The sequence below is a fragment of the Kogia breviceps genome, chromosome 7, assembly GCF_026419965.1.
Source record: "Kogia breviceps isolate mKogBre1 chromosome 7, mKogBre1 haplotype 1, whole genome shotgun sequence".
Taxonomy (NCBI): domain Eukaryota; kingdom Metazoa; phylum Chordata; class Mammalia; order Artiodactyla; family Physeteridae; genus Kogia; species Kogia breviceps.
This window is the reverse complement of record NC_081316.1, coordinates 38539483-38566622: the sequence shown is the minus strand read 5'-3', so window position 1 is coordinate 38566622 and position 27140 is coordinate 38539483. Positions and strand designations below refer to the sequence as shown.

At 56.5% G+C, this 27140-nt stretch overlaps 1 protein-coding gene across 1 annotated transcript in view; it reads left to right on the top strand.

Annotated features, from left to right (window-relative positions):
* The first annotated feature begins 3123 nt into the window (after positions 1 to 3123).
* The window catches only part of KCNC1 (potassium voltage-gated channel subfamily C member 1), a 44005-nt gene continuing 19988 nt past the window's right edge, over positions 3124 to 27140 (top strand). The window contains exon 1 of the mRNA XM_059068857.2: positions 3124 to 4343. Coding sequence (XP_058924840.1) covers positions 3774 to 4343 — 570 coding nt within the window. The 5' untranslated portion in view covers positions 3124 to 3773. The remainder of the gene's footprint in view (positions 4344 to 27140) is intronic.

The following is a 27140-nucleotide window of genomic DNA, read 5'->3' as shown; positions in this document are numbered from 1 at the left end:
CCTCTCCCACCTGGAAGGCTCCTCTCTCTGAGCCTTCTCTGCTTGCCTCATAGGGGATTTTAGGTGCGATAGATACACTTTCACACTCCCCCTCCCTCCAACCCTGGCCTGCCTCTTTTACTATCCCTTCAGGGCCAGGCCTGACCAAGGCTCCTAATAACCCAACTTTACCCCTTCTAGGAGCCCTTGGCCTCTCTCTGCCTCTTCCTCTGCTTCTCCCCACCATCTGGGGCATGCTTCAGTTCCCCATTATGGCTCACCATGGGGTAGTGGCCTGAGTGGGCCCTGCACTGACTCCCCGAGAAACCCTGGGTAAGTCTCTCTTTGACTCAGCCTGGGTTAAGGGCTCCAGACTCCTATGGCCTCTGACACTAGGATGCTAGGATCCTAGCCTCTCTCCTGGCCTTTCTCAAATCATCCAGCCCTTAATGAGGAGCTAGTGTACGCTGGGCACTCTGGAAGAAGCAAGCAAGAAGGAGCCTTGGAGGAGCTGATAGTCCTTTTTTACTGGGAAATGAAATAAGCTATAGTGAAGGTTAGGGAGCCATGCTCTGATCCATGTGGTCCTGCAGGAGAGGGAAGAGGTGGAACCCTGGGACCCTATGGTTGGCAGAATTGCAGAAGGCTTCCTGGGGGAGAAGAGGGACCAGACAACTGGCTGGAAGGAAGGGAAGGTTTGGCGAGGCCTCTGTCTTGTCTCTCCGCATCTTGATTTCTCCCAGCTCTGTGTGTGTGTGTGTGTGTGTGTGTGTGTGTGTGTGTGTGTGTGTCCATCTTTCTGTGTCCATCTTTTTCTGTCCCTTCTGGGGACTCTGTTTCTCTGTTTTATCACCTCCTTGGGTTGAGGCAGAACTTTCTGAGAGCACTGTGTCCTGGGAATCTGAATTTGAGCCAAGCTGAGCTGCACTGGGTCTGGCTTCGTCATGGATAGGGAACAGGGCTCACAGTGGTCAGGGTGAGAGGGACACTGAAATGCACTCTCATCCCTGTATTACTCTGAAATAATTGTATTGAAGGGGAAGAAGCTCCCATTTATAAGAACACAGATCAATCTCTGGAGTGAGGAGGTGCCATCCTGGCTCCAGACTCCAGCTCTCTCTGCCTCTGCCCATCTCTGCCCCTGTTTCTGCCATAACTCTACCTCTCTGTCTTTCCCCTTGTCCTTCTCCCACCCCTCATCTCTTGCTCTGCCCCTTGCCCCTCTCCAAACCTCTCCATTCCTCCAAACCTTTGCCCCAGCACACACAGACTTCGCTGGACCAAGTGAGGAGAGAGATGTCTGCCACACAGCTTCATCCCCAGGCCCACAACCAGGTCTGTGGGTCAGTGTCGAGGGACAGCTGTCCGCGCAGTTAGCAAGTGCCAACAGGTAAATAAGAGCCTCATGTCTTCTTAATTAAATAGCCCTTTGCACAGGCAGCCTTGTGTTCGATTGGGCTGGGCTGGATCAATAAGTCTCTTTCCAAGTGCAGCCACCCCTGGAGCTGGGCCTGACCTCCCCAGCCTTGCCCAGACCCACCTGCCACTTCCCTGACTGCCCGGAGCCCCTGGAGGGCAGGGTCTCTTGTGCCCCTGTGCCTGGGACAGAGCCTGGGACAAGTAAGGAGTGAAGGGATTGCTCGATTGAGTAAACTGAGGCACTGCCAGCAAACGTGGTCCAGGAAGCCTCGGAGGCCCAAACTGCAACTCTCACCCCAGGATCAACTGTGAAGCCAGGAATCACCCGCAGGGGGCTGCTCCTATCCAGCCCCCAGACACAGCATCAGCTTCCCATCCATGGCAGCTGAAGCCCTACGGAGAAAGGGGGGCTGTCAATGTTCCCGACCACTAGAGGCAGTTGCTTCTTCTGACCTCTAAGGACAGAGTGCCCTTTTCACAAGGGATCCTCACCTAAGGATCCTGGGTTAGTGTGGGAGGATCAGTGAGCTGGGGTCAGGATGGCAGAGCGTGTGGCACTCATGGGACATCAGGGTCAGCCTGGAGTTAAGAAGGGCCCAGGGTCAAAAAAGTGTCGAAAGGGGTTAATAGGGGTCCAAGATTATTGGGTTTTTAGTAGAAGGCTTAGAGGACAACACAACCTAGTACAGGTGTGTGCTGTGTATAGGGGAGCGCGGGGTGTGTTATTTTGGAATCCAAGCAAGAGGGTACCTATGGAAGCTCCGGGTTCCCTGCAAGGGTCGGTACTGAACAGCTGCTTGGAGCGGTCAATACTGGTCCGGGTCGAGGTTTCTCTGATAGCGGTCAGGGGTGTCTTGTTTCACTAGGGAATCAGACAGTCCCTAGTTTGGAAAGACAGGGGCGGGTACCGACGCCCTTCTCACCTCAGTCTGACCCTGGGGCGCGGGTTGAGACGTCTCCCGGAGCCCCCGCCCACTGAGTGGCGCTCCCCGGGGGCGGAGCGTTGGCGGGTCCCCCGGAGCCTCAGGATCGGTGCCGGGCTGGCGCCCCCAGTGCCGGGGTTGAGGGAGGCCGGGCTCCGCGCGGGGCTGGGAGGGGGGCGCGGAATCAGGGCTTTTTAGGACCCAGAGCGGCGCCTCCCTCCGGGGGCGAGTGCGGCTGCGCGCGCCGTGTGCCAGTGTCCGGAGAGCGGCGGGCTGGACGCGGACCGCGCGAGCGAGCAAGCGAGCCAGCTAGCCAAGCAGCAGCCCCGGCAGCAGCGGCGTCGCGGCGGCGGAGGCCGCTCCGCGCTTCGCCTCCCCGGCCTCACCAGCCTTGCCTCGCCGCGCCCGGACCCGCCACCCCCGCCTCCCCGGTCCGACCGCCGCGGCCCCCTCGCCTCGGCCGGCACAGCCAACAACCTGCCTCAAGCAGGGCGCAGAGGCACCGGGGTCAGTGCCCGTCGGCCCCGCAGACGGAGCCCAGCCCGGAGAACCCTTTCCGGCCCCGCGGAGCTCCGCAACAGTCTCGGAGCTGTCCCTTCAGCACCGCCGCCGGAGCCGAGGCGGAGCGCAGCCCAGCGGAGAGCCCCAGGTCCAGCCGGAGCGCACCGAGCGCAGCGCTCCGCAGCAGCAGCACGGAGCAGCAACCCTGGTGCCCCTGCCCAGGGGGCCCGCCATCTCCTCCGAGAGGCGGGGAGAAGGAGCGAGGAGGGCGGGCGGGCGGGCGCGCCCGCCGCCGGGGGGGAGCAGGCAGCCAGGCAAGGAGAGGGAGGGGGCCGGAGTCCGCCCTGCGCAGCCGGGCCACGCAGGGAGGAAGGCAGCGGGCATCCATCTCCCCAACGCCGAGAGCGCGCTGCGGCGACCACCTCACGGCAGAGCGCGAATTTCCAGATTCCCTCTCCTCCCCTCCCTTCCCCCTTCCAGGGGCTGGTCTTTGACCGGCCCTGGAAGCAGCTGACCTTCCCCCCAAAAGCTTTGTGTCGATTTCTCCATTTTCCCGCTGAGATGGGGACGGGAGCCCGGCCCCCCCACCCTCTTTTTCCTCCTCCTGGGGCTCGCCGCTGAGCGCCGCCGCCCCCTTCCTCCCTTCCTCCTCCCTCTCTCCCTCCCTTCTTTCCTCCTCTGCCTCCTCCGCAGCCGGACCAGCTCCCTCCCACATCTGGCGCCTAGAGACCCTGGGGATCCCGCGCACACGCCCTTGGACCAGCACCCGACAGAAAGCGCCCTGAGGGGCTTGAGTCGCTCTGGGGGTAGCCAGAGCCGCGGTCCTCTGTCCCCCCGACGGCTGGGGGGAGGGGGGAGGAGGTCGCGCGCCCCCCTCCCCGGCGCCAACTCCCCCTGGCGGCCGCTCCCATGGGTGTCGCTGGGCCGCGCCATGCCTAAGGAGGCGCCGCGATGGGCCAAGGGGACGAAAGCGAGCGCATCGTGATCAACGTGGGCGGCACGCGCCACCAGACGTACCGCTCGACGCTGCGCACGCTGCCCGGCACGCGGCTCGCCTGGCTGGCAGAGCCCGACGCCCACAGCCACTTCGACTATGACCCGCGCGCCGACGAGTTCTTTTTCGACCGCCACCCGGGCGTCTTCGCGCACATCCTGAACTACTACCGCACTGGCAAACTGCACTGCCCTGCCGACGTGTGCGGGCCACTCTACGAGGAGGAGCTGGCCTTCTGGGGCATCGACGAGACCGACGTGGAGCCCTGCTGCTGGATGACATACCGCCAGCACCGCGACGCCGAGGAGGCGCTGGACAGCTTCGGCGGCGCGCCCCTGGACAACAGCGCCGACGACGCGGACGCCGACGGCCCCGGCGACTCAGGCGACGGCGAGGACGAGTTGGAGATGACCAAGCGCCTGGCACTCAGCGACTCCCCGGACGGCCGGACCGGCGGCTTCTGGCGCCGCTGGCAGCCGCGCATCTGGGCGCTCTTCGAGGACCCCTACTCATCCCGCTACGCGCGGGTAAGTGACAACTTACCCATCTGAAGAGCCGGGTGGGGAAGTCAGGGTCCTCTGCCTCCCGAGGGCAGGGGGGATTCGAAAACTGGTGCCTAGGGAGTCAGAACTGAAAGGGGGGGTGTTTGTGCGTGTGTGTACGTGACAGAGTGACTCTCCTGAAGGGTGACTAGCTTTGTACATATGTAAAGTCTGTGCCTGTATTCCAAATTTAATGTGTATGGGTGAGTATGAATGGGTGTGTTTGTGTGTATGAGTAGATTGTGTGTGTATATTTATGTAAGTGTGGTGGTGTATATTTGGGTGGGTAAGGTATGTAGTGGGAATGAGTGAGCATGTGTGTATGTTTGAGTGTGCAGGAGTGCCTGTGTGTGCATATTTGCGTCTCTGCAGGTGTACAGGGTGAAAGTGTGAACTGTCCTTTAGATTTTGGTGTGGGGAGGGAAGATGGAGCCCTTCCTCTCTCCCAGGTAAGGGCCACCTGGAACCAGCCAGGGCCCACAGAAGAGGGCTTGAGACCTGGTCTGCTGCCTGAGAGAGACCACCCCTCCCCAGGGAGCAGCTTCAGGCCATGAGGAGATGGTCAAGGGGGAACCTTTATGGCTAATTAATTGGTAGATAGTTGAGGAGGGAGATGTGATTCCTTCTGAGACCTGCTTCTGGGAACAGAGCCTGCCCTTCTGCCTTGTCAAAAGGAGAGGATGCTTGAGGGGGCCACTGGGCTTCTGCCTATGCTTCCTCTCGGACGTGTCGGGGCAGAGAAGGGGTCTACAGGGGGGGGGATCTGCGAGGACAAGGTTTGTGAGAGGTGGGTGTGTCTTCATCAGCCACTCCCCTTTAGTGACAGCAGCTTGTTGCCAGGGAGAAAGGGCACCCTGCTGCCGACCTTGGCCCCTCAGATGGCCTCTCTGACCACTTTCCTCAACTATAAAATGGGAGAGGGGGTCTGGTAAATTCTAAGGGTCCTTGCTGCTTTAACTGAACCCCAAAGGGAGACACCAGTAGCAGCCACCTACCCTGGAAGACACGTCTTGCTTTTGCTGGGCTCTGTCCTCAGAGGCCTGAACCAACCCTGTGGCATGAGGGGAGGGGTCAGAGTTGGGAATTTAAAGCAGAGCCTCTCCCCCATGTGTGAGCTACCCACTAACCCCCTACCAGTCCAAACACTGCCTCTGCTGCCCCGCTCTCCTTTACTGCTCCACATCCCTTGCCTCCTGCCCTCTGGAGCCCAGGGATGGAGGTTCGGGCAGGGGAGGGGGCAGGAGTGTCTGCCCAACTGACTCCAGTGGGGAAAGGGGACTGGAGGGTGGGCGCTGAAGTGTCCATGGCAGAGAAAGGCTGTGTGTAGGCACAGGCCTGGTGGATGTGTTACTAAGATAAAACACTCAACGTTTTAGCACCTGAGGGAGGGGGCAGCAGGTCTTATATATTAAATCTTAGCTCAGATGTGCGTGTGTATGTGTGTTTGGGGGAGCACAGTAGTAGGGAGAGAGTTAAACCCCCTGTTTTGAGGACCCTGCCCAAGGTCACTCGGGGAGTTAGAGGCCAAGCAGTATTGGAACCCAAATCTCCTGGGACCCCATCCTCCACCGAGCTGGCCCCCACCTCCCTGCCATCTCCAGAGTGGACTGAGATGCTTGGAGGTCTCCCCTCCCCTCCCCTCTCCTGACAGAGGCCACCAGAGCCAGGGGATTATGTAACTGGAGGCTATGGCTGAGCTGTGGGGAGGGGCAGGAGGAAGGGGACTGGGAGGTTGAACTGGCACATGTGGGGCGGGGGGTATGCGGGGCAGCGGCCTGGGTTAGAGCAGCTGCCCATTCAGCCTGCATTTGACCTCGGACAGCATCTCACCACAACCACCACCCCTTTGGCCCCAGAAGCAGAGTAGGCCCAACTTCCATAGGGTCCTCTCAGCTTTCGGGTTCCCCAGCAAGAGGCTGGGTCCCCCAACCCCTCTCCTTGGGCTCAGCTTTAGGGCTCTGGCCTGTGCCCCTGAGCTTCAGGATAGGCAGGGGTCACGTGGGGCACGTTCCAGCCCTCTGCCCTGTCCATCTCCTCCCACTGGCCATTCCTCTGCTTTGGGGTGGCCATCACCCCATGCAGATAAATGGGTTGGATAAATGGGGTCTTGTTGGTGTACAAAACCTTACAGAATAGTCCTGGCTCTCTCCAGTGTCCACTGAAGAGCAGATTCTGAGGGAGAAGCTGGGCAGTAGGTAGGGGGGTGGAGGTGGGTTAGAAGGTAATCGTCCCACAGCCTATCTGTGGCACCTTCCTTCCCCCATAGGCACACAGGGTGGTTCTAGCTCCCTTAGGTGACAGACGAGGACACTGGGGCCTGCCCAAGGGCACGCAGGAACTGAGGGCAGAACCTGGATTAGAACCCAGGCTTCCCGCTGCACGCCTGGCTGGCCTAGCTGCATTGCGCTGCCTGTCTGCAGCGCATCTGCGCAGAGCCCAGCCGGCTGCCCGCCCGCCCTGCCCCCTCCATCTCTGCTCCACCACTGCTGTCACCTTTGTTTACCCCTCCCCACGCGGGCCCCAAGCCGCCTCAGATTTGTGGGTGGGGATTTAAATGTTTATTCTGGATTCAAGACCAGAATCCTGTGTGTGACACTGTAATGTGCATGAAAGAAAAGCTGTATCTGTGAGAATCTGTGTAAGAGAGATTCTGTGTGGGTGTGAGAGGTTCTTCATGCGTGTGAGAAAGACCATATGAGTGAGACTCTGGAAGTGTGTGTGTCTGTGTGTGTGTGTGTTGAGACTGTGAGAGAGATTCTGTGAGTCTCTGTATTAGAGAAATTCTATGTGAATGTGAGAGAGACACATTCCGTGTGTTTTGAGAGATGGACTTCGTGTGTGAGAATGAGACTGCGTGGGAGAGAGTGCGTATATGAGAGAGAGAGACTGTATGTGTAAGAGAGATGCTGTGTGTGTTTGTGTGAGAGGGAGAGGGGGAGATTCTTGGGGTGTGTAAGAGACTTGAGGTGAGTGTATTTCTGTGTGTGGCAGGCATGACACTGTGAGGCCTTGCGTGTGAGGCTGTGTGCACGAACCCATCTGTGTGTGAGCCTGTGTGGGGTGAGGGCCCGAAGTGTGACAGAGACCGTGTGTAGTGAGGGGTGTGTGAGACGGAAGCTGTGTGTGAGAACCTGGTGTCAGTGGGGCTGTGTGTGCTCGTATGTGAGAGAGGCCCTGCATCGCCTGGGTGTGTGTGCCTTGAGGAAGATGAAACTCCAGACCAGCCTCCTGCCCGCTGCCTCCATCTCCTGGGACCCCTTGAGCTGCCTTAGTGAGCGGTTTTGCCCCCCATTCCCCATCCTCAGTGGAAATACTCCTCTAGCTCAGGCCAGTTGTTGCTGCACAGGCCAGGCAGTGAGGCCACCCCTCTGCAGGCCTTAGCAGTGGCCCTGGGAGATAGGGGCTACTTGGCTGGGGTGGAAGGTCCCATCTGAGCTCTTTGGGAGTGACGGTACTAGCTGGAGCAGCGGGTTCCCTGGCCCCTCTCTCCTAGGGTTTCCTGGGCCCCCAGCCCAAGGGGGTAAGGGGTGAGGAGGTGAGCCGGGACAGGGTAGCCCAGCTTGTCTTCTGGGGTGAGGGGTGTTGTCCCAGACACAGAAGCAAAGGATGATGATGACACTTTGCAGTAAGGGCTGAAGGGACTTCCTGGGACTATGAGGGTGAGAACTACGCCAGGGGAGGTAGCACTGGGACAAGTTTTGAGGGGCAAGTAGGAATTAGCCAGGTGATGGTAGGGGAAGGCAGTGCTAGCATGCAAAGCTGTGGAGGTATGGGAGCAGGCAGGGCTGTGCTGGGGCAGCCCTGGCTTGAAACCTGCCCTCCTGTCTTCCCCGGGGACCAGCACAGGTCTGAGGCTCTTGGCTTTTATCTATGATTTTCATGTTGTCATCAGGAACATTGTTGTGTCAGGTCGCACATCACCAATGGCAGTCCCTGCGCTGCAGGCCAGAGAGTATCGTGTGTGTGTGTGTGTGTGTGTGTGTGTGTGTGTGTGTTGATATCTGTCCCCCAAAGTCCCTTGACTTTCTAATGACAAAGAAGAGCCAATGGCTGCACGCTTGGGAAGCCCCACCTCCATCTACCCCATTGCTCAGCTCTCCTCTGATGCCAGGTCTCTGTCTCTCTGCCTTGTCCTCACCTTTTGGGGACCTGATGTAGTCCTCTTCCTCCTCAAATCCCTGGGAAGGAATCTCACCTGGAAGCTGGGATGCAGAGCCCAGCCAGAGACTTCCGGTCCTCCCTTGGGTCCCAGCTGACACTGGGCTCTTGGCTTGGCTTGGCGTACAGAGGGAGTGGGGACAGAGATGCTATCAGGGACTTTCCTAAGCATCTTGTCCCCCACCTCAGAGCCCACTCCCCCAGGTCAGGGCCCCACTTTGAGTCATGGTAACATGTGAAGGAGACCCATGAGCAGTGGAGAAGGGCTGGGTGTGTCCCCTCCTGCCACCCCAAGTGCTCCTCACCACAGTGTGTCCCCCATTCAGTGTTTTTCTCCTTCCCACGATGCTTTTACAGGTGTCCTCGTGTCTTTGAATGGTACTCCAGCCCCCCACCAGCTCCCCTCCCAGTAATGAAAATCACAAACCAAGTGTCTTCTAGTCAGAATCTTTCAGCCTCTTCGCCTCTAAAATGGGCATAATTATAGAACCTGTTCCAGAGGGTTGATGGAAAGAGTAACTGAGTTATCTGCATCTTGGTGGAGAGCCCCAAGCCACAGGGCCTGGCATGCAGTAAGTGTTCAATAAATGTTGGCTGCTGTTATTACTCCTATTGGTTGGATTATCCTTTTACTTCATGACTCTCTCTAGACTCCATCCTTTGCCCTCTGTCTCCATGTCCACTATCCTGGTTCCAGCCTGTGGAACCTGGAACCTGGTTCTATCCTGTGTCCCTCAGTCCCACCTCTCCTGCAGCTTCCTGACTGCTATCCCACCTCCAGCCCCTGGCCCTTCCATTTCATCCTCCACTTGGCAACCTCAGAGGCCTCTTCAACTCACACTCTGTCAGCTCACCTCCTTGCCTGCTTAAAACCCTTTGGTACTTCCCCGGCCCATAATGTGGCCCTCAGGCCCTGCCTGCCTCTCTAGGCTCCTCTGGCCTGGCTCTCTCCATCACTCACTGAGCTTCAGTCATCCTGGCCTTAGTTCAGTTTCTTGCACATGCCAGGTCTCCCAGCCTCAGGGCCTTTGCATATGCTGTGCCCTTTGGAGCACTCTTTCCTCCTGATTTGCCACTCTTTATCCTTGACATCCCACCTCAAACATCAGTTCCCTGGCAATGCCTTCCTGGATCCCACAGGCTGGGTCCAGAACCAGAGTCCTTCCCTTCAGAGAAGCGATCTAGTTTGTAATAAAATGTTCATTAGCAGCCTTGCTTGATTCCAGTGTGTCTCCCACTCCAGAGTCTAAGCTTTTTACATACTCAGTATAATAGGAGGTATTATTATGACACATGAGGAAGTTGAGGCCCATCCACCTCAACTGGATGAGGAGTGCTTTATCCAAGGTCACATGTGAACACGATACTTGGGGACTGGTTCAGAAACCCATGTCTCTAACTCCTGGCTCCGTGGCTGGGAACCCCATCCACCTTATGAAACCTCAGGGAGTGTCTGGAGTGTGGCACTCCGGGGGCAGGAGTCTGTGCTCCCTAACTCTGGGCGTTCTGGCATCTGCCAGAGCTTTGGAGGAGATTGGCTTGAGCCTTCCAGGGAGGGAGGTGTGTTTCCTCAGAGGTGGGAGAGGGGGGCTGGTGGGGGCTCGTTCCAGGGCCCGCTGCCTGGACCAGGGATCTCGGGGCCTCCCAAGACAGCTGAATATAGTTATACGGCTATTCTGAGCAGTCTTATGACCAGTGTATTTGCTCTGGACCAAAAGGTCAAGCCGCTGTCTCCCATCAGCCCCCGGGCCAGCCTGGCCACACCCCTGGCCTGAGTGTCCCATCCCTGGGTGCAGGCTCCAGGGAAAGGGGGGCCTGAGAGGCTCCAGGGACAGTTAGATGCCTGGTCCTAGTTCAGGGGAACCACTTGTGTGGGAGGGACCACCTTTCACATGCATGGAACTGTTGGGTACTCCAGGCCACCTCTATCCACTGCCCTCATCTGGTGGCGGCAGAACAGCCTCAGAGTGGGGAAGACACTTGCCTAAGACCACATAGCCCATCGGCGAGGCTCGAGCTCACACCCCAAGCCTCTTGGCCCAGGGCCTGGCCGTTTGCATTTCTTTTGGCTCTCAGTTTTAAAAGAATATCACATCCTACCTGGGCACACTGTTCTCCTTACTTACACCTCTGATTTCGTACCCTGAGCGAGGGATACTCTGCAGTTACCCACCCTCCCACCTCCCTTCCCCACTCCCCTCCCAGGGCCCCCAGTACAGCTGGTCAAGACCTCCCTGAGCCAGTCAACCCGGACTTGGTCCAAATCCTGTTATCATCCCCAAAGCAGGATTTTCCAGAAGCCCCTTCCTTTCTTGAGTCACAATACTAATGGCCGCTGTTTACTAAAGCACTTACTATGTGTCAGACAGCCTTAAGGGTTTGATGTACCTGTTCTCATTTAATTCTCATACAAACTCCCATGAAACTGTATCATTATTATCACACCAGTGCCACAGATGAGGCTGCTGAGAGGCTCAGAGAGGTTAAGTAACGTTTCCAGGGTCACTTAGCTCACGAGTGGTGGAATAGCATTCAACTGTGGGTCTGCCTGACCCTGGAGTTCTGTCCATAACCACTAGTCAGTACTGCCTCCTGTCACTGTTCCAGGGATGCTGGGGTCTGTGGCTTCCTGTGGCTCAGACTCGGGTTTCCTTCTGGGTCCTGTCCTCCCTCACCAAACACTCTTTCCCAAAAACCTGTCTGGGAATCCTGCTCAGAGAGTTCTGGCCCCTGAACCATGGCAGGTGAGGGTCCAGCCTGGTGGGGTAAGAGGGTGATCCGGTAGCCCCCAAGCAGAGGGTTTTCAGAAGGGGCCTCTACTGCCCCCACCAGCTGTGCAGGCCTTGGGGCTCCATATGCCCTGCAGGCAAACAGCAGGGGGCTTGAGAGGATCAGAAGTCAGCATGCACGAGGTGGCTCCTCCTCGGCTCGGCATTCAAGGCCTTCTGCTCTGGAAGCTGGCCGTGCATCCCGCCGCTCCCTTCTGCCAGGCTGCCCCCCGGCCTCCTCATCTTCAGCCCTCAGTCCAACCCAGGTTTTTGCTCATCCATTCCCTCTCTCAGTGTCCTTTCTAGTTTTTGCCTAACATGAAAGCCCATCCCCCGAGGTCCCTAATGCTTAGCCTGGCTGCTTCTGCCCTCACTGACCTCCTTTGGGAGTGAGGGGTCTGGGTTGGACAGGAAGTCCCCAGGCTTGCATGATTCCAGCTGGAGGTCAGTGGGTCAGCTCTAGGGGCCTGTGGCTTGGGACAGGCAGGCCCACAGGCTTAGCACCCACCCAGGGACATGGAGAGATGAGGCCACAGACAAGACCCCAGTTGTAGGTATCAGGCAACTACACCAAAGCAAGATCTGTACCCAGGCCATTAAGACAACCAGGCTTCCGTAGGCAAGTTCCATCACCCCTTCAGGCTGCAGTTTCTCTCCCTGTGAAAGACAGAGGACCTTCTAAATGACCACCACGTCCCTTCTCCAGTCTGACACGCCAGGAGTTTAAGAATTCCAGGCTTCAGCTTCCTGGAGGCACTGTGGGAGCCAGGTTAGTCCTTCCCGATTTCTCCTTCCACATCCTCGGCCCAGCTCTCCTCTCCAGGGCACATGCGAGCTCTCCTGGTACTAAGCGGGCAGGCGCCCAGGGATGGGGGTCTCAAGCTTCCTCCTACATTCATTCAGGCTCCCTCAGCCTGCTCTCATTCCTTCATTTAAGGCATAGTAATCCCGTCCTGCCAGGGGTTGCCACGGACGCGGGGCCCCTGTGAGCCATCAGGCATGTAGACTCATCCAGCCCTCTCGTGGCACAGCCCTGGGGGTACCACCTCTTTACAGTGTGCTTGCTCAGGCCCAGAGGGTGGCACCTGCCGTGCTCTTCTCCAGTCCCTTCTCTTGGCTGACTGCCCTCCGGGAGCTGCAGAAAGGTGCACTCAGAGACGAGAGGCTATGCCAGGCGGTAGGGGCTGGAGCAGAGTGCAGGGTCTAACTCCACTGGTGTAGGGGCGCTGCAGTAGGGGGCCGGTGAGCTGCTGCTGTGCTGGATGGGCCAGGGCTGGGGTAGGGGTGTTCATAATAGTTGCTGTGGGGGCTGCAGGGGTGTTTGCTGGAGGACTCCCACCCATGGGTGACTTTCAGTTTACCTCGGATGCTTCAAAAGGTCAGGCTCCTGGGCTCTGTCCCTGGAGAATTTGACTCTTAGATCTGGGAGGAGGTGGTCAGGGTGCTTACTCCACTCTCCGGAGAAGCTGATACTCAGAGAGGGAAGACTTGCCGTGGGGTCTGGGACGTGGGGGCTTTTGCTACTCAGTGTGGTCCTCTGACCAACTGTATCCACATCACCTGGGCATTTGTTAGAAATGAAGAGTTTCAGGCTCCAGCCCCGCCCCGCCCGAGATCTACTGATTCAGAATCTGCATTTTAACAAGATCCCCAGATGAATCATATGCACATCAGATTCTGAGAAGTGCTGAGGCAGGAAACAGTTCCCAGTGGAGGGGAAGTGTCAGGACACAGAGAGGCCTGGATGGGCACGTGCGGGCTGACAGAGCTTCACGGGCGATTCTGATCTTTCCTCGTGCCCAAGACATTGACATCAGGGCGATGTGCCTGGGGGGTGAGGCCCCAGATCAGTAAACGACAGCCGCATCCGTCTGGGTGCTCAGACCAAAAACCTCGACACCATCCTTGATTCCGCTCTTTTTCTCACGCATCAGCAAATCCTGTAGTCTCTGTGTTGAAAGCCTAGCCAGAACCCGGCCTCATCACATCACCTCCACTGCTACCTTCCTGGCTGAAGCCACCATCTTCTCTCCCCTGGATTACTGTGAACTGTCCCCCGTGCTTCTGCCCTCGCCTACGCCTTCTGCACAGGGTAGCCAGGGCCCTCCTGGTAAAACACTCGTCAGATCTGGCCACTGCTGTGCTCTGCTCGTTCTGGCTTCTGGTCTCACTGGGGGAGAAGCCCCGGTCCCTACGAGGGTTATAAGGCTCCACATGAGCTGCCCGCACCCCACCTCCCCCTCTGCTCTCCTGCCGCTGTCCTACTCAGCTCGTTCTGGCCTCCTTGGTTTTCCGCCAGCACAGTGCTTATGCTTCTGCCTCAGGACCTGTCCTCTTGCCCTGCTTTCCACCTGGAGCCTCTCCCCTCACTATTTACTCCCTCGCCTCCTTCAGACCTGGACTCAGATGTCATCCTCTCGGATTGCACCCTTGCATTCCCTTCCCCCATTTTGTGCTTTCCCGTTTTCTCCTTGGCATTTAACACCATCGAACGATATTCCACTCATTTACCTTGCTTGTTGTCTATTTCCCTCACTAGAATATAAGCTCCAAGAGGGCAGGGATTTTTGTCTCTTTTACCCATTGTTCCGTGCTTGGCACCTAGAACAGGGCCTGGTACATAGTGGATGCTAAATATGTGATCATTGAGAGAATGGATAAGGAGGCCAGAGTTCAAGACCTAGGTCAGACATTGGCATTACGCCTTTGAGCCTATTACTGGCAGATCCTACCCTTCTTTGTCTCTCCTGGGAACACAGTTCCTCCATTCCCCCAAGCCTGGAGCAGTGATGGAGAGGCAGAGGCCGAGACAGTGATAGGAGAGCTGGAGTGCTCCAATCAGGACGTGGGGGGCAAACCGCAGTCAGGGCAGTGTCCCACTTGCCGCTGTCACCACCCAGGGCCAGGTGAGGCTCTTCACATCCTGGCCCTTCCATCTCTCCAAACTCCTGCTTCACTCTGCATCGGCCCAACCACTACCCACAACCAGAGCTCAGAGGCTGAGAGACTATTTTCGAAAACCAGGACGCACAGCTCCTAGGATGGTGACGTTGCAGGGACACCGAGTTCCCAGGTCCACTTGGTCCAGCCTAATGCCCACATCTGACTTCCCTTGGGACTCGGTTTCTCCTGAAGGCCAGCCAGGTTCTTTTCCTCCCTCTCCCTATCCCTCCCCAACTCCTTCTCCGTCCACCTCCTTCCCTCCCCTTTCCCCTCTCGTTATTCCCTTTCCTCTGTCAGCTGTGTTTGTGGGAAGTTCTAGGCGTTAGTTAGTGGTTTTCAATACAGACCCTTCCCCTCGAAGGCCTAGGATGCTTTTTGTCCCAAATCCCCCTGCTTAAAGCCTCAGTCATGTGCTCAGTAGAAAGTGCATGAGCTTCAGCTTCAGGGCTGGTCCCCACTTCCTGGCTACCTGATGTTGGCAACATGCCCTGGGGCCCCATTATCTCCTAAGAGTATGGCCTCGAGCCAGGAGGCCTGCATTCGAATCCCGGCCCCACTTCCACTTCCCAGCTGTGTGACCTTGGACAAGTTCCCTAACCTGTCTGTGCCTCAAGAGAGGGATATTAATAGCACCTGACTCACAGGGAAGTTGGGAGGATTGAATGTGTTAAGCACTTAGCCCAGAACCCGAAACATAATAAGTGCTTAATTATCGTGGGTTCCATTATTGTCTTTTTAACAGCGCTTGGCTTTAGAAGATCCAAACCCTCACCTGTTCACCACCTGCTTCCTTTTTTCAGCAACTGACTCTCCCTTCAAATACCTCTCTAGGGATCCCCTCACCTACTTGGCCCCGGGGGCCACTTCTTCCAGAATCTGTCTCCCAGGGACCAGATTTCAGTGGTCATCCTGGAAGGCAGGCCTGGATTCTCTCTTGGTCCTGCCATGAGCCTGCTGTGTGTCATGGGCGGGTCATAGCCCTCTTCAGAGGGCTCAGTCACCCCATCTGTTTTCTTGGGCCACTCGTCCCTGCTCTGCCTCCCTCCTCAGGTGTCGGGGGGAATGAGAGGGATGGATGATGGAACTTCCGCCTGTGGGGGGAGGGGGAGGGAGGGCCATTGACAGATGCTGACAAGTGTGCCAGTGTGGTGGGGCTGTGGGCAGGAGCCATGCATCACAGCTCAGGGCGTTGAAACGTCTCCTCTTTCTAGGGGATGCTCAGGCACAGGGAGAAGTGGCAGTGGGGGCCAGGCAGACCCCAGGAGCCTGGGGGCTAAGGCCTGGGGCTCCTCTTGGTGCCACTGGACAGTACCCGTTCTGAGGCTGGGCTGCCCCCAGGCCGACGCCAGGCTGGGTGGGGATAAGCTAATATTAGCTGGGGCAGCCCCACACAGCTGAGCTCAGGGGGCCTCAGGAGCCAGCCTCACTGGGCCCAGGCTCTGATGCTGCTTCGGACCAGGCCACAGCAGCCAGAGGAAGCTCACTCAAGCCTGTGCAGGGCTTCGGATGCCCCTTCCACCCTGGCTCAACCCAGACCCTTCCCCTGCCAGCCTGGCAATCCTATTCCTGCTCTACTTTGGCTCCTGCCTGTGAACCCCTGGCCCACTGCCTGTGATGCACCCTCCCACCACTTCCTTCCTTCCCCATCCAGAGTGCAGGAAGGGGCTGCTCTCCCTATACCCTTACTATACACATAAAGACAGTCTATGTAGTTCCCCTGTCAGGGGCTGCTGTTAGCACTCATTCATTCATTCCACAAATATTTATTGAGCACCTACTTACGAGGTTGCTGGCACTGCTCTAGAAGCTGGGAGTAGAGCAAAGAATGAAACAGTCAAAAATCCCTGCCCTCAAGAAACTTACATTCTCCCTGCGTGAGAATAAAAAGAAACAAACGGAGACATGGACTATATCCTGTGTCAGATGGTGAGGAGTGCTTTGGAGATATAAAATGGAGGGAAGACACAGGAAGTGCTGGAGGTGGCAACTTAACTCGTGTGGCAGGGAAAGCCTCCCTGAGCAGGTGACATTTCAGCAAAAACTCGCAGGCAGAGAGGGAAGGAGACATGTGACATCTGGGGAGCAGGGCGAAAGGGACACGCAAAAGTCCTGAGTGGGTGTGTGCCTGGGGCTCAAGTACAGAGGGAGGCCAGTGTCCTGGGCTGGGCTCAGAGAGCCAGGCGACAGTGGGAGGTCAGAAAGAGCAGAGCTCCCCACAGCCCCCCTGGGCCCCTGACAGTGGGTACCGCCTGTGTGTGCCCTCCCAGCGCGCAGCCACGCTCACGCCTGCACTGCCGTCCCCTCCCCTCTCATGGCCACAGGGGCTGCAGTCTGGACCTCCAGGGAGCCGGGCCTCAGGGAAGGGCTCCTGCCTCACCACAATCCAGGGCCTCCGTCCTCCTCTCCCTAAAGGCCGGCTGTGCCCAGGGGGAGACGCCGGGGCCACACAGGGCTGCCACCAGGCTGGGGTGAGCTGCTCTCTGATGGGGTGTGGGGCTGGAGGGAGACTGGTGAGGGAGCCAGCGGTGAGGGGCCCTTCCAGGCAAAGGTCCTGTCGGCAGTTTCCGGTGGCAGAGCCCTCGCTCTGGGTGCGTTGAGAGACATGCTTAGTGTGGTGGTGATGCGCCAGACTGGAGCCAGACTGCGGGGCTCTGACTGCCAGGGTCCAAACCTGGCTCCGCCGGCCGTGAGCTCTGTGACCTCGTAGGCCTCGGCCACCTCGGCTGTAAAGGGTGCTCTGCAGACGCTGGCCTCACCCGCCCAGGGGGTTCTGAGAACAGGGACCTGACGTCTCTCCGAAGAGGCCAGTTGTCGTAATGGTGGGTGGAGGCCTCGGTGGTCCCCCGGGGCCCTTCTCTGCCCACGCAGGTGGTAGAGCGGGGAAGTGGGACTCCCTTGGGCCTTGTCACCAGGGCAGGACTGAACGCATGTCAGACCAAGCCTCCCGCCAGGGCCACCATCTTAGCACTTAATGTTTCATGCTCAACCTCAGGGGCTCTCTGTGCAGCTGAGAGGAACACAGTCACCCGCTGGGTCACCTGGAGGCAGCCAGTGCCCTGGGCCGAGGGTGGGGCTCTTGGAAGCGCCTGTGGCTGCCATCTGCTAAGGGCCAGCCCTGGGGCAGTGTGTTTCTCCTCGTGTTGCCATGGATTCTCCTAACTGGGCCCCTGACCAGCCCACACCCCTGGAACACGGCCCTTGTCCTTCTGGGCCTTAGTCCCCTCATCTCCAACGTGTACATAAGGGCATCACCTGCTTCTGAAGGATCCTGGGAGAATCCACTCAGACCAGATGCAGAAGGGTAGTTTGTGAGAGAGAAAATATGGTTCAGCACAAGGCTGTATGTGGGAGAGGAGACCAGATCCCAAGGGCAGGGGGGAGCGTGAGGAGGGGACAGGGTAGAGGCGAGAGCACAGGCCTTGGCCAGGCCAGGGTTTTGGCGTCCCCTGCCTCAGGGTGGGCTCGGGCAGGTGGCATCTGGCTGAGCCATTTCCTCCTGTGAAATGGGGAAGAGTCCCAGAGGGGCAGAGCCCCCAGCCCAGAGCCTAGCACATGGGAGGCACTTACCAGGTGTTGGAGCTGACTGCCTGGGGCACACCGAACCTGGTCCTGGGTTCAGATTCCCCAGGGGAGCTGGTATAAGGAGGCCCTGGCTGAGCCACAGAGACAGGGAGGCAGGCCGTGGAAGCCTCGTCTGGTAGCCCCATAACGTCGGCGGCACGAGCTGCTGTCACCAGTGATATATTTAGTGGCACAAAGATCAGAAATGCCAGGTGCTGGCTTCCCTTCTAGGTGGCAGGAATCGTGTCTCCCGAGGCCTGGGGGTCACCAAGAAGATATATTTTCCCTGACTGGCCGTCTGGGGATGTGAGTAAACGCCTCGGAGTAAGAAATCGCTTGTGGTTTGTACTGACTTGATGAGTCTTTCCGCTTTCATGGCTCTTCGCAGACCCTGTTGTGCTAGCCTAGGAAATCCCATCCATCCTGTCTTTCCAGACCGCCCACGCTTGGCCTCCAGGCACACCACCCGTTCCCCCAGGACGCCCTAGTTCCCCTGCCTCCTGCCTTGGCTTATTCTGTTCGCTCTCCCAAGAATGCCCTTTCTTCCACCTCTGCATAGCTAAGATGGATGCATCCTTCAAGGTCAGCTTGGAAAAGGCTTCCTGTCTGGAGCCTTTCCTGATTCCCCTCCTGAACAGCCTGCTCTCCCAGAGAACTTTTCCTGCCCTTGACCCAGCTACCCTATTGGGGGGGTGACATGTCTCCCCAACTCAGCTGCAGCTTCTTAGAGGACAAGGACCACCTTAAGAAATGATAGCGCCTGTTACATAATATGGAATCAATAAAACTTTGCTAAAACAATGTACCTCACAACAGCCCTGTGAGGTAAAAGGATTAGATATTATCCCTGTTTTATTGAGGAAGGGAAACATGGCCAGGTCTTCTTGGGGAAATTAAGAAGGTAAACTAGAGCAGTGCTCGTGTTCCTTCCTGTGTTCTTATGTTTAGGTTCCATGGTCAAAGAAAGGTAGTTGGACGGACAGATGGGTGATGGACAAGTGGATGAAAGAGTGGATAAAAAGATGGGTGCGTGGATGGATACGGATGAATGGATCGGAGGAAGGAGGTATGGAGGGATACCCAGCTGGGTGGGTAGCTTGGCGGATGGGTGAACAAGTGGATGGATGTGAGGGTAGATGGATAAATTTCTAGTCTCTTGGCTTCAAGGCAGGAGAGGAAGTCCTACCTCTCACTAAATGAAAACATCCTAGAGGATGGGGTTTGGAAGCTGAGGACCTCAGGCTGGAAGGCAGGATGGAGCCACCCAGCCCATGTGTGGGTTTGCTGGATGTGAGGATGGTTTGTGGAGTGAGGGAGCTGAGAGCTGGGGGCAGGGGCTGACCTGAGGGACTGGCTCAATCTCAAAGGTGAGAGGCTCTGATGGAGCAGACCCAGGACAGGCTGGAAAGAAGTTACAGGCAGAGCCATGTGACAGGGAGGACCTCAGGGCCTGGAGTTTTCCAGACTCCCTGCGGCCACTGGAGGGCAGGCCGTGAGTGGGGGATTGGCCTCTGAACCCCAGGCCGCACTGAGCATAGCTGTGATTTCAGTCTGTTCTGGGGTGGGGAGGCCACCGTTCCTCCTCAGGTCCCCAGCCTTGGCAAGCGAGGCCCCCTGATGGCTCTGGCAGGACGTGCTCAGCCCCTTGGCTGAGGAGGGGCCCCTCCTGAGGCCCTGGATGGCCCTTGCTCAGGTATACTGAGGTCCACGATCACCCAACTGCTTTTTTGCATCAATTCCCAAACTCTAGACGTGAGCTCCAAGACTTTCATTCTAATTGCCTAGCAAGGGCCAGGCAAAGGCCCACAGACACAAGGGGCCAAGAGTTGAGCTTGGCAGCCTAGTGGCTTAGATGCAGCTAGCTGGGAGCAGACTCTTCCAGCCGGAGCTAAGGCTCTCCCTTTGCACAAGGCACAGTGCTGAGCGCTCCAGGACCCCTCCCCAAGCCCCGCTCTAGTGTTCCCCAGCACCTGGCTGCACCCCACCCCCACCCTCATGCACGTGTGTGTGCGCGCGCACACACACACACACACACACGCACGCGCACACACACACACACACTGGCCCCCGGCCACACACACACACAACACACACTGGCCCCCGGCCACACACACACACAACACACACACACACTGGCTCCCGGGCGCACACACACACACACACACACACACGCACACACACACACACACACTGGCCCCCGGCGATCTCCCTGGGAAACCAGGTCCTGATGAGAGTGCCTGGTGTGCTGCTAACGACTCATTACAGTCACAGCTGCAGCTAAGTATAGCTCCAATACACACAAGACCAAGACAACAATGGAGGGAGAGTCTATCCATAAAACAGCTCTGCATGCAAACACACAAACATCTGCACACGCATACTCCCCACACTTATGCACTTATGGCCTTGGACATTCATGAACCCAAAATTGCACCAACACAAAGTTTCATTCATTCACTCAGGCATTCATTCACTCAGCGTTTGTTGAGGGGCCAGGAGAGTGGTTAAGAGCGTATGTTCTGGAGTCACACAAAGCTGGGTTTCGATTTCTAACTCTGTCACCTCCCAAGTGTGTGAACATGGGCAACTTCCTAAGCCTCTGCGAGCCGCAGTTTCCTTCTTTGTGGCATTTGGATGGTAACCGCAGTAAGGACCCCAGAGGTGGTGCAGGAGTCAATGAGACAGAGTGTGTGAGAGTGCTTAGAATGAGTCTGGTTCAGGACGCGCACACAGTAGGTGTCTTTACCCTCACTATTGAATTCCTACTATGTGCCTAGCTCTGTGCTGGGAGCTTTATTTAAAGCTGTGATTTCCAGAGGTGGCTGTGAAAAGTGAAGCCTGGTGTATAATAGGCACGCAGTGAATGTTTGATGATTGAATGCATGAACGAATGAGTGAAAGCTGCGTCCAAGGCTGGCGTTGGAGCTTCCTTCCCTCAGGAGGAATCTACCCTCACTGGTCTCTTATCTAGGCTATGTCTCTGGTAGGATCGAGATGTTCTTGGGGGTAACACAGGGACCCTAGAAGAGGAGCTGGAGGGTGTCTGAGCCACCTCTCGCTTTGCAGATGGGGAAATGGCAGCACAGTGGGAGCAGGCAGCAGGCATCATCCAGGCCAAACATTCTGCAGTCAGTGGCCGGGGCCCAGAGCTGCCACCCTGAGCCAGCCTAGCACAGTAGCCCAGCACAGTGAATGGTACCTGGTCCAGCCACAGCCCCTGAGTCCCTGAGCCTGCTCAGGCCACAGGCCCCGTCCTGGCTTGGGCAGACACAGGAGTCACGCAGCCCCAGTCAGAACCCTGGCTGGGCTGTCGGGCAGGCTGGGGCTTCTGGGCTGGCACGAGACAGGGCTCCATCTGCCTGCCAGAGAAGGGGCTGGAATTCCATCCAGCCTGGGTAGGAAACAGGCTTCGGGACTTGAAGGCACTGTCACTGTTCCCGTCCTTTGAATAGGCCGGCAGCTAAACTGCCTGGGCCCTCTCCTCCCATCGCACTGCCTCAAAAAGAAAGTGACATTTCCTGGTGCTTTTTAAAGCCTGGGCTGGCTGGGCCAGGCCTGGGAGTAGGGTGGGGAGGGGGCGGGCAGCGCTGGGAGTCACACAGCCAGAGTGTCTCCTCACCTTGAGTGATCGCAAGGCGCTGGGAATAGACATGGCCTCATCTCCTCACCACGTGCCCCAGATTCCAGATTCTGCACTCCAGGGCCCGCATGCGGGTTTTGAATTCCACATTCCCACGCCAGTTCTGTCCCCTAGGCAGGACTCAGGCTGTTGAATTGCACAGCGAGAGCCTTCAGCTGGCAGCCTGCTGGGAGGGGAGCCTATGTCTGGCCCTCTCTGAAAAGGAACTTCGTGCCCTTGTGCCCACGGTCCTCATTCACATTCATGGCCGGGGGAGATGCAGCTTGTCAGTGGGGTGCCGACTGACAAGAGATGCACGTGATCGTGCCTGCTGCCTGTGTAGATATGAGTCTGCTGTCAATGTGTGTACCCACTGCCAGTGTAGACCTGGATCTGCGCTCAGTCATTGCCCATTGCCAGGGTAACACACCACCTCTGTGAGGAAGGAGCCGATGAGAACACAGCTGAATGCTTAGCGACTGCGTCTGTGGCCAGGTTAGTCATAGATGCATGGATAGAGATTATCCTTTTCCCAGGGTGGCCACAGATCTGCTGTAAGTGTGGCCAGTGCTGGTGTAAACACGGGTCTGAAATCCACAGTGGTGCGCGTCGCAGGGTAGAGGCAGATGCGGTATCAGTGAGTCAGTGCTTGTGTGTACTGCCCGAGCAGGCGAGGGAAAGTGGGCATCGGAGGAGGGGTCGCTTCCTAAGGAGGCTGCGCGAATAAACTTTGTGGTACCCATCATGTAGCTGGATGGGTGGAGACAAGCAGACACACAGGATGGACAGCTGTGCTCTTGCTTAGCTGAGCTCCTGGCTCCCGGGGAAGGGGCCCCTCTTCCCCTACTTGTGGTGGGGGGCGGGGTATGGCTGAGGGAGAAGGCGGGGCCGGTCCTGTTCCTCAGATCCAGCCACCTCATTGACCTTACGTGCTAAGGGCGGAGAGAGACGAACAACAGAGATGAAAATAAGCAAATTGGATGGTGTGACGTGCCAGCGTCGTCCAACTGGATACTTAGAATGGGTGAATGTTACTGTATAGATTGTATATAAAAGGTATATGTATATTGTATATAAGTTATACCTCCGTAAAGCTGGGGAAAAGTTAGTGTTCGAAGATGGTATGTGCCTAACGGGGGAAAGCAGAGGAAGGAAAATCCAGTTGGTGCGGGGCACTGGCTGAGATTTTAGAAGGGTCGGGGTGGGCCTCGTGAGACGGCGAGGGAATGAGCCATGAGGATGCGGGGAAGGGGGCTCTGAGCCGAGGGAACAGGCGGTGGGAGGGCCCTAAGGCGGGCGTGCGTCTGGCGTGTTTAAGGATCATGTCTGAGGAGGCGGTGTGGCTGGAACATGCGAAGGGGGACAGTGATAGGAGAGGAGCTAGGAGGGGAATGGAGGACCTGATCACGTGGGGACCTGCAGGGCGTTGCGAGGACCTTGGCTTTTCCTCTGAGAGAAATGGGGACCCAGTGCAGGGTTTGGAGGAGAGAAATGGCACGATCAGATTTACATTTTGAAAGGATCACCTGGCTGCTGTGTTGAAAACAGTCCTAGAGCACCAGGAATATTGGAAGCCGAGAGACCAGTTAAGATGCTCTTAGTGTAATCTAGGGGGAGCTGATGATGCCTGGGACGGGGTGGTAATAGTGGTGCTGGGAAGTGGTCAGATTCTGGATTTATTTCAATCTGAGCCAAGAGGATTTCCTTATAATTAACTGTGAGGTGTGACAGAAAGAGCAGTGTCAAGGATGACTCCAGAGTTTTTGGCAAGAATGTCTGGGAGGATAAGGTTGCCATCTCATGCGATGGAGAAAGCTGCCGGCGGTGGAGGTGACACAGGCGCTCAGTTGACGTGCTGACAGGCGGCTAGTAGACCTCCACCACAGAGATGCAAGGGAGCTGGATGCTGGAGTCCTGAGTTCAGGAGAAGTGCTGGGCTGCAGATAAATATTTGGGGGTGTACAGTCAATGGTGTTTCAATAGGCGATGGTATTTAAGCCTTCAGACTGGGTAAATCGATAAAGGAATGAGTATAGATGGAGAAGAGGTCCAAGGACTGCACTTTGGGGCACCCCAAGAGTTAGAGGCTGGGGACAAGATGGCACAGGACATCAAGAAGGAACAGCCAGTGAGGTAGGAGGAAAATCAAGAGACTGCAGAGCCCTAGAAAGTGTAACAAAAAGGAGGGAGTGATCAGCTGTCTCAGATACTGCTGATGGTCAAGGAACATGAGGACTGGGAATTTTTCCCATTCTTTCTGCCTAGAATGCTCTTCTTTGCACCCTGCATTTCCCTAGTGATTTTTACCCATCTTTCCAACCTCCGTACACTTGTCACTTCCTCGTGGGAGCCACTCCAAACCCAAGACTAGTTAAAGGCCCATCGAATGCTGTGTGCATTCCCCTCAAAGCCCTCGTCCCCTCATACAGGTACGTATTTGCTTATCTGGTTATCTGATAAATGTCACTCTCCCCTGCTAGGAGCTGTGGCTGTTTTTGCTCATTCTGTACCCAGTGCCCAGCACGGGCCTGGGAAAAGGCATAAATCTTTGTTGGAGGGAGCACAGGTGGGCAGTTAGCTGTGGTCCCACCTGGGTTGTATCCACTGCCCTCCCTGATCTCTTCTTCTTGGGGTCATATTTTTATTCCTCTCCCCCCAACACACACACACACACACACACACACACACACACACATACATATAAACACACACACACACACACACACACACCCTATGGGGAGTCGGGACCCTTGACTTGATGCTAAAACATAAGTGGACACTGGGGGGAAATTTCCCAGTGGATTCCTAGTGGACACTTCAAGGAGCTTGGAGCCTCAGTTTTCTCATCTGCCAAATGGGGGCAATCAAGGCTGTCTGGCCGATGGCGCAGCTGGTGTGTGTGTGTGTGTGTGTGTGTGTGTGTGTGTGTGTGTGTGTGTGTGTGTGGATATGAAAGAGATTTATAAGTGGAAGCCCTGGAGTGTGCTGGTTTTAGAGTCAGAGAGACCTGGTTTCAAATTCTGCTTATCACTTCTGAACAGTGTGGGGTTTGGTATTTTTTTGCACACGTCTTAACCACTCTGAACCTCAGTTTTCTCATCTGCAAAGTGGAGTTAATGACACTTCCCTTGGGGAGGTTTTAAAGATAAATGAGATCATGTTTGCAACAATCGTCATTAGTACTTTATAGCAGAGGTCAGTGAGGCTCAACAGAGCCAAATATTCCCACTACTGAGGTGGTTGTGAGCATTGAAAAGGTCAAATTGTGCCGTCCATGTGGCCACGCACAGTGAGTGCTTAAAAAAACCAGGCTCTGAAACAGCCGGGGGAGCTGGCCCAAGAAAAGGAGTGTGGATGGAAGCTGGCGGAAGCCTGGTGCACAGGAGGGATGGCTCAAGGTGGGTCCTGAGGCCCATTTGCAGGTGTGGGCAGGGCCATCAGAGGGAGAAAGGGGAGCAGGTGTGTCCTGGTGACCCCAGAACTCGGGTCACTGGGAGAAAGAGGCAGGGAGGTTGACTTAAACATGAAAGAAATGCATGTCTGGAGTGCTGTCCAAGGACAGAATGTGGCCTCGGGAGCTCCCCATCGCTGGTGGTCACCAGCAGAGACATCTGCTCAGGGTTACTCCAGAGGAGATGATTGAACTGCCCCTATAGGGAGTGCCTTCCTACTCACTTCCTCATCTGGGAGTCTCAGCTGCGTATTTCTTATTCCAATCTGTGGCACAAAGATGTTTGAGGCCCATGAGATACACATACAACAGAATCCTTAGAAATAAAGAAGAAAATAAAAGAAAAAATAAGACTCGTATAATGAAGAGAAGAAATAGTGATACCCCAAACCCAGGTAAAAAATTGGTCTGGAACTGAGCATTAAATTTAACTGAGCTCCCTAGCAGTCAGAGCAAAAGAGGAAATATGAAGCGTTCCATAAGCCATCATTTACCAATAGAAAAGTAGACAAGCATGTCAGGAAGCAGCTGACACAGTTCGAAGTCTAAACTAGAAGAGGAATTTCCTGTGTGGAATACTGGTATTTCTCCAAGTTTCAGATGCTAATGGGAGAGGGTGTTCACTATCTATTTTCCAGAAGGGACTCTCAGGTCACAGGAGTGGGTGGGAAGTTGGTTCCTGATGGCCCCTCCTGGGACCCTGACACCCAGCCTTCCTGGCCTGTGGGACCGCGGGGGGGTGCTGGGACAGCACAGCCCCACTCTCCACAAGGCACCCAGCCTCGTGGCTGGCTAAAGTCGAAACGAAGCTGGAGCAGCCGTGTCCATCGCACGGGGCACAGCCGAGCCGACTTGCACTGTGGACATCCTGCCTGGTTGCCTAAGGGGCCTGGGGGAGGCCTGAAATGCAGGGCTTTGAAGTAGGACCGATCCTGCCACTGAGAACCTCTGAGACCTTGGGCAAGACTCTTCTCTTCTCTAAACCTCAGACTCATTGTCTGAAAAGCAGTGGTAACAGCAGAACTTACCTCCCTGGGCTGCTGTGAAGTTTAAATGAGACGATGCACAGAGAGCCCAGGAAGCAGGGCTGCTCGAGACCAGGCAGCTGCTGTTATCAGCCTCCCTCTTGTCACCGGAGTTAGGCCGGAGAGCCCGGAGATCATCGCGTGACCTTGGGTGTCCTTTCCCGTCAAGCCTCATTTCCTCCCAGCCCGAAGGCTGGGGCTCACGTGGAACACCCCATGGAAGTGGGCATGTTACGTCACCCTTGCCCTGAGCAGCGTGGCCCTCACCAGCTGGAGGCCGCAGTGCGGGGTCTGGGACACAACCCCACCTTGGGCTGCGGCTCCAGGAAACAGGCTCTGCGGGCTGTGCTGTTGGCTCTCACGCGGCTGTCATTTGCTCCTGGTTTGCTGTTTGCAGGCAAGTGGAGCAAGTGGAGCAGCAACAGGAGCAGAAAAAATTAAGGGAAAACCCCCTAAAGTTAGACACATTTCTCCCTTTAGCTGTTGCTGCTGCCCCTGCAGTCACTCTCCCACCCCCAACGGTTTGGGTGGAAAAAAACCCAAAATGCTGTGTTTGGATTTTTGTGGAGGGAAGCCTTGGCCCAGCTCCTGGAATACCAGCGAGCAAAGGAGCTGGCAGTCTTGGGGTTTCCTCCTGCCCTAGACTTCCACCCTGGATCTGGGGAAGCCCTAGACACCTGGCCTTTTCCCTAGGCCCTTCAATAGTGCCTTACTTCCTGGAATGTGTTATTATTCTCATTATTGTCCACATTTTAAGAATGATGGGATTGAGTCTCCAGAAAGTGACTTGCCTGCAGTCACACCGCCAGTGGCAGAGCTGGGGTCTGAGCTCAGGTCTCTGAAGTCAAGCCCAGGACTCTTCTCCTTCTGCCTTGCCGCCCGCTTCCCAGCCCCTAAATGCAGTCTCAGGCTGATGAGGTCCGTTATGTGTCAGAGCTGCCAGGCAGTTGGGTCTTATCTGGCCTCATGGATCCCACGTGCCAGGATGGGGCTGGCGGCATCAGAACGACAGAGGACACAAATTAAAGGTAAATGTCTGGTCCCACCCACCACTCTGGGTGCGGCCAAGGGCTCTGCATCTGCATCTCCACTCCGCGGTGCTCCCCCAGCACACTGGCCTCTGCCTGTTCTTGCCTCCTTCGTGCCCCACCAAACTCCCCCAGGGACGGCCTCTTACTCCCTGCTTTCCCTTCCACCCTTCCAGGGCGTTGGATTAGGTCCCTGCCATGTTATCCTTGTTGTTAAATGCAGAGACTT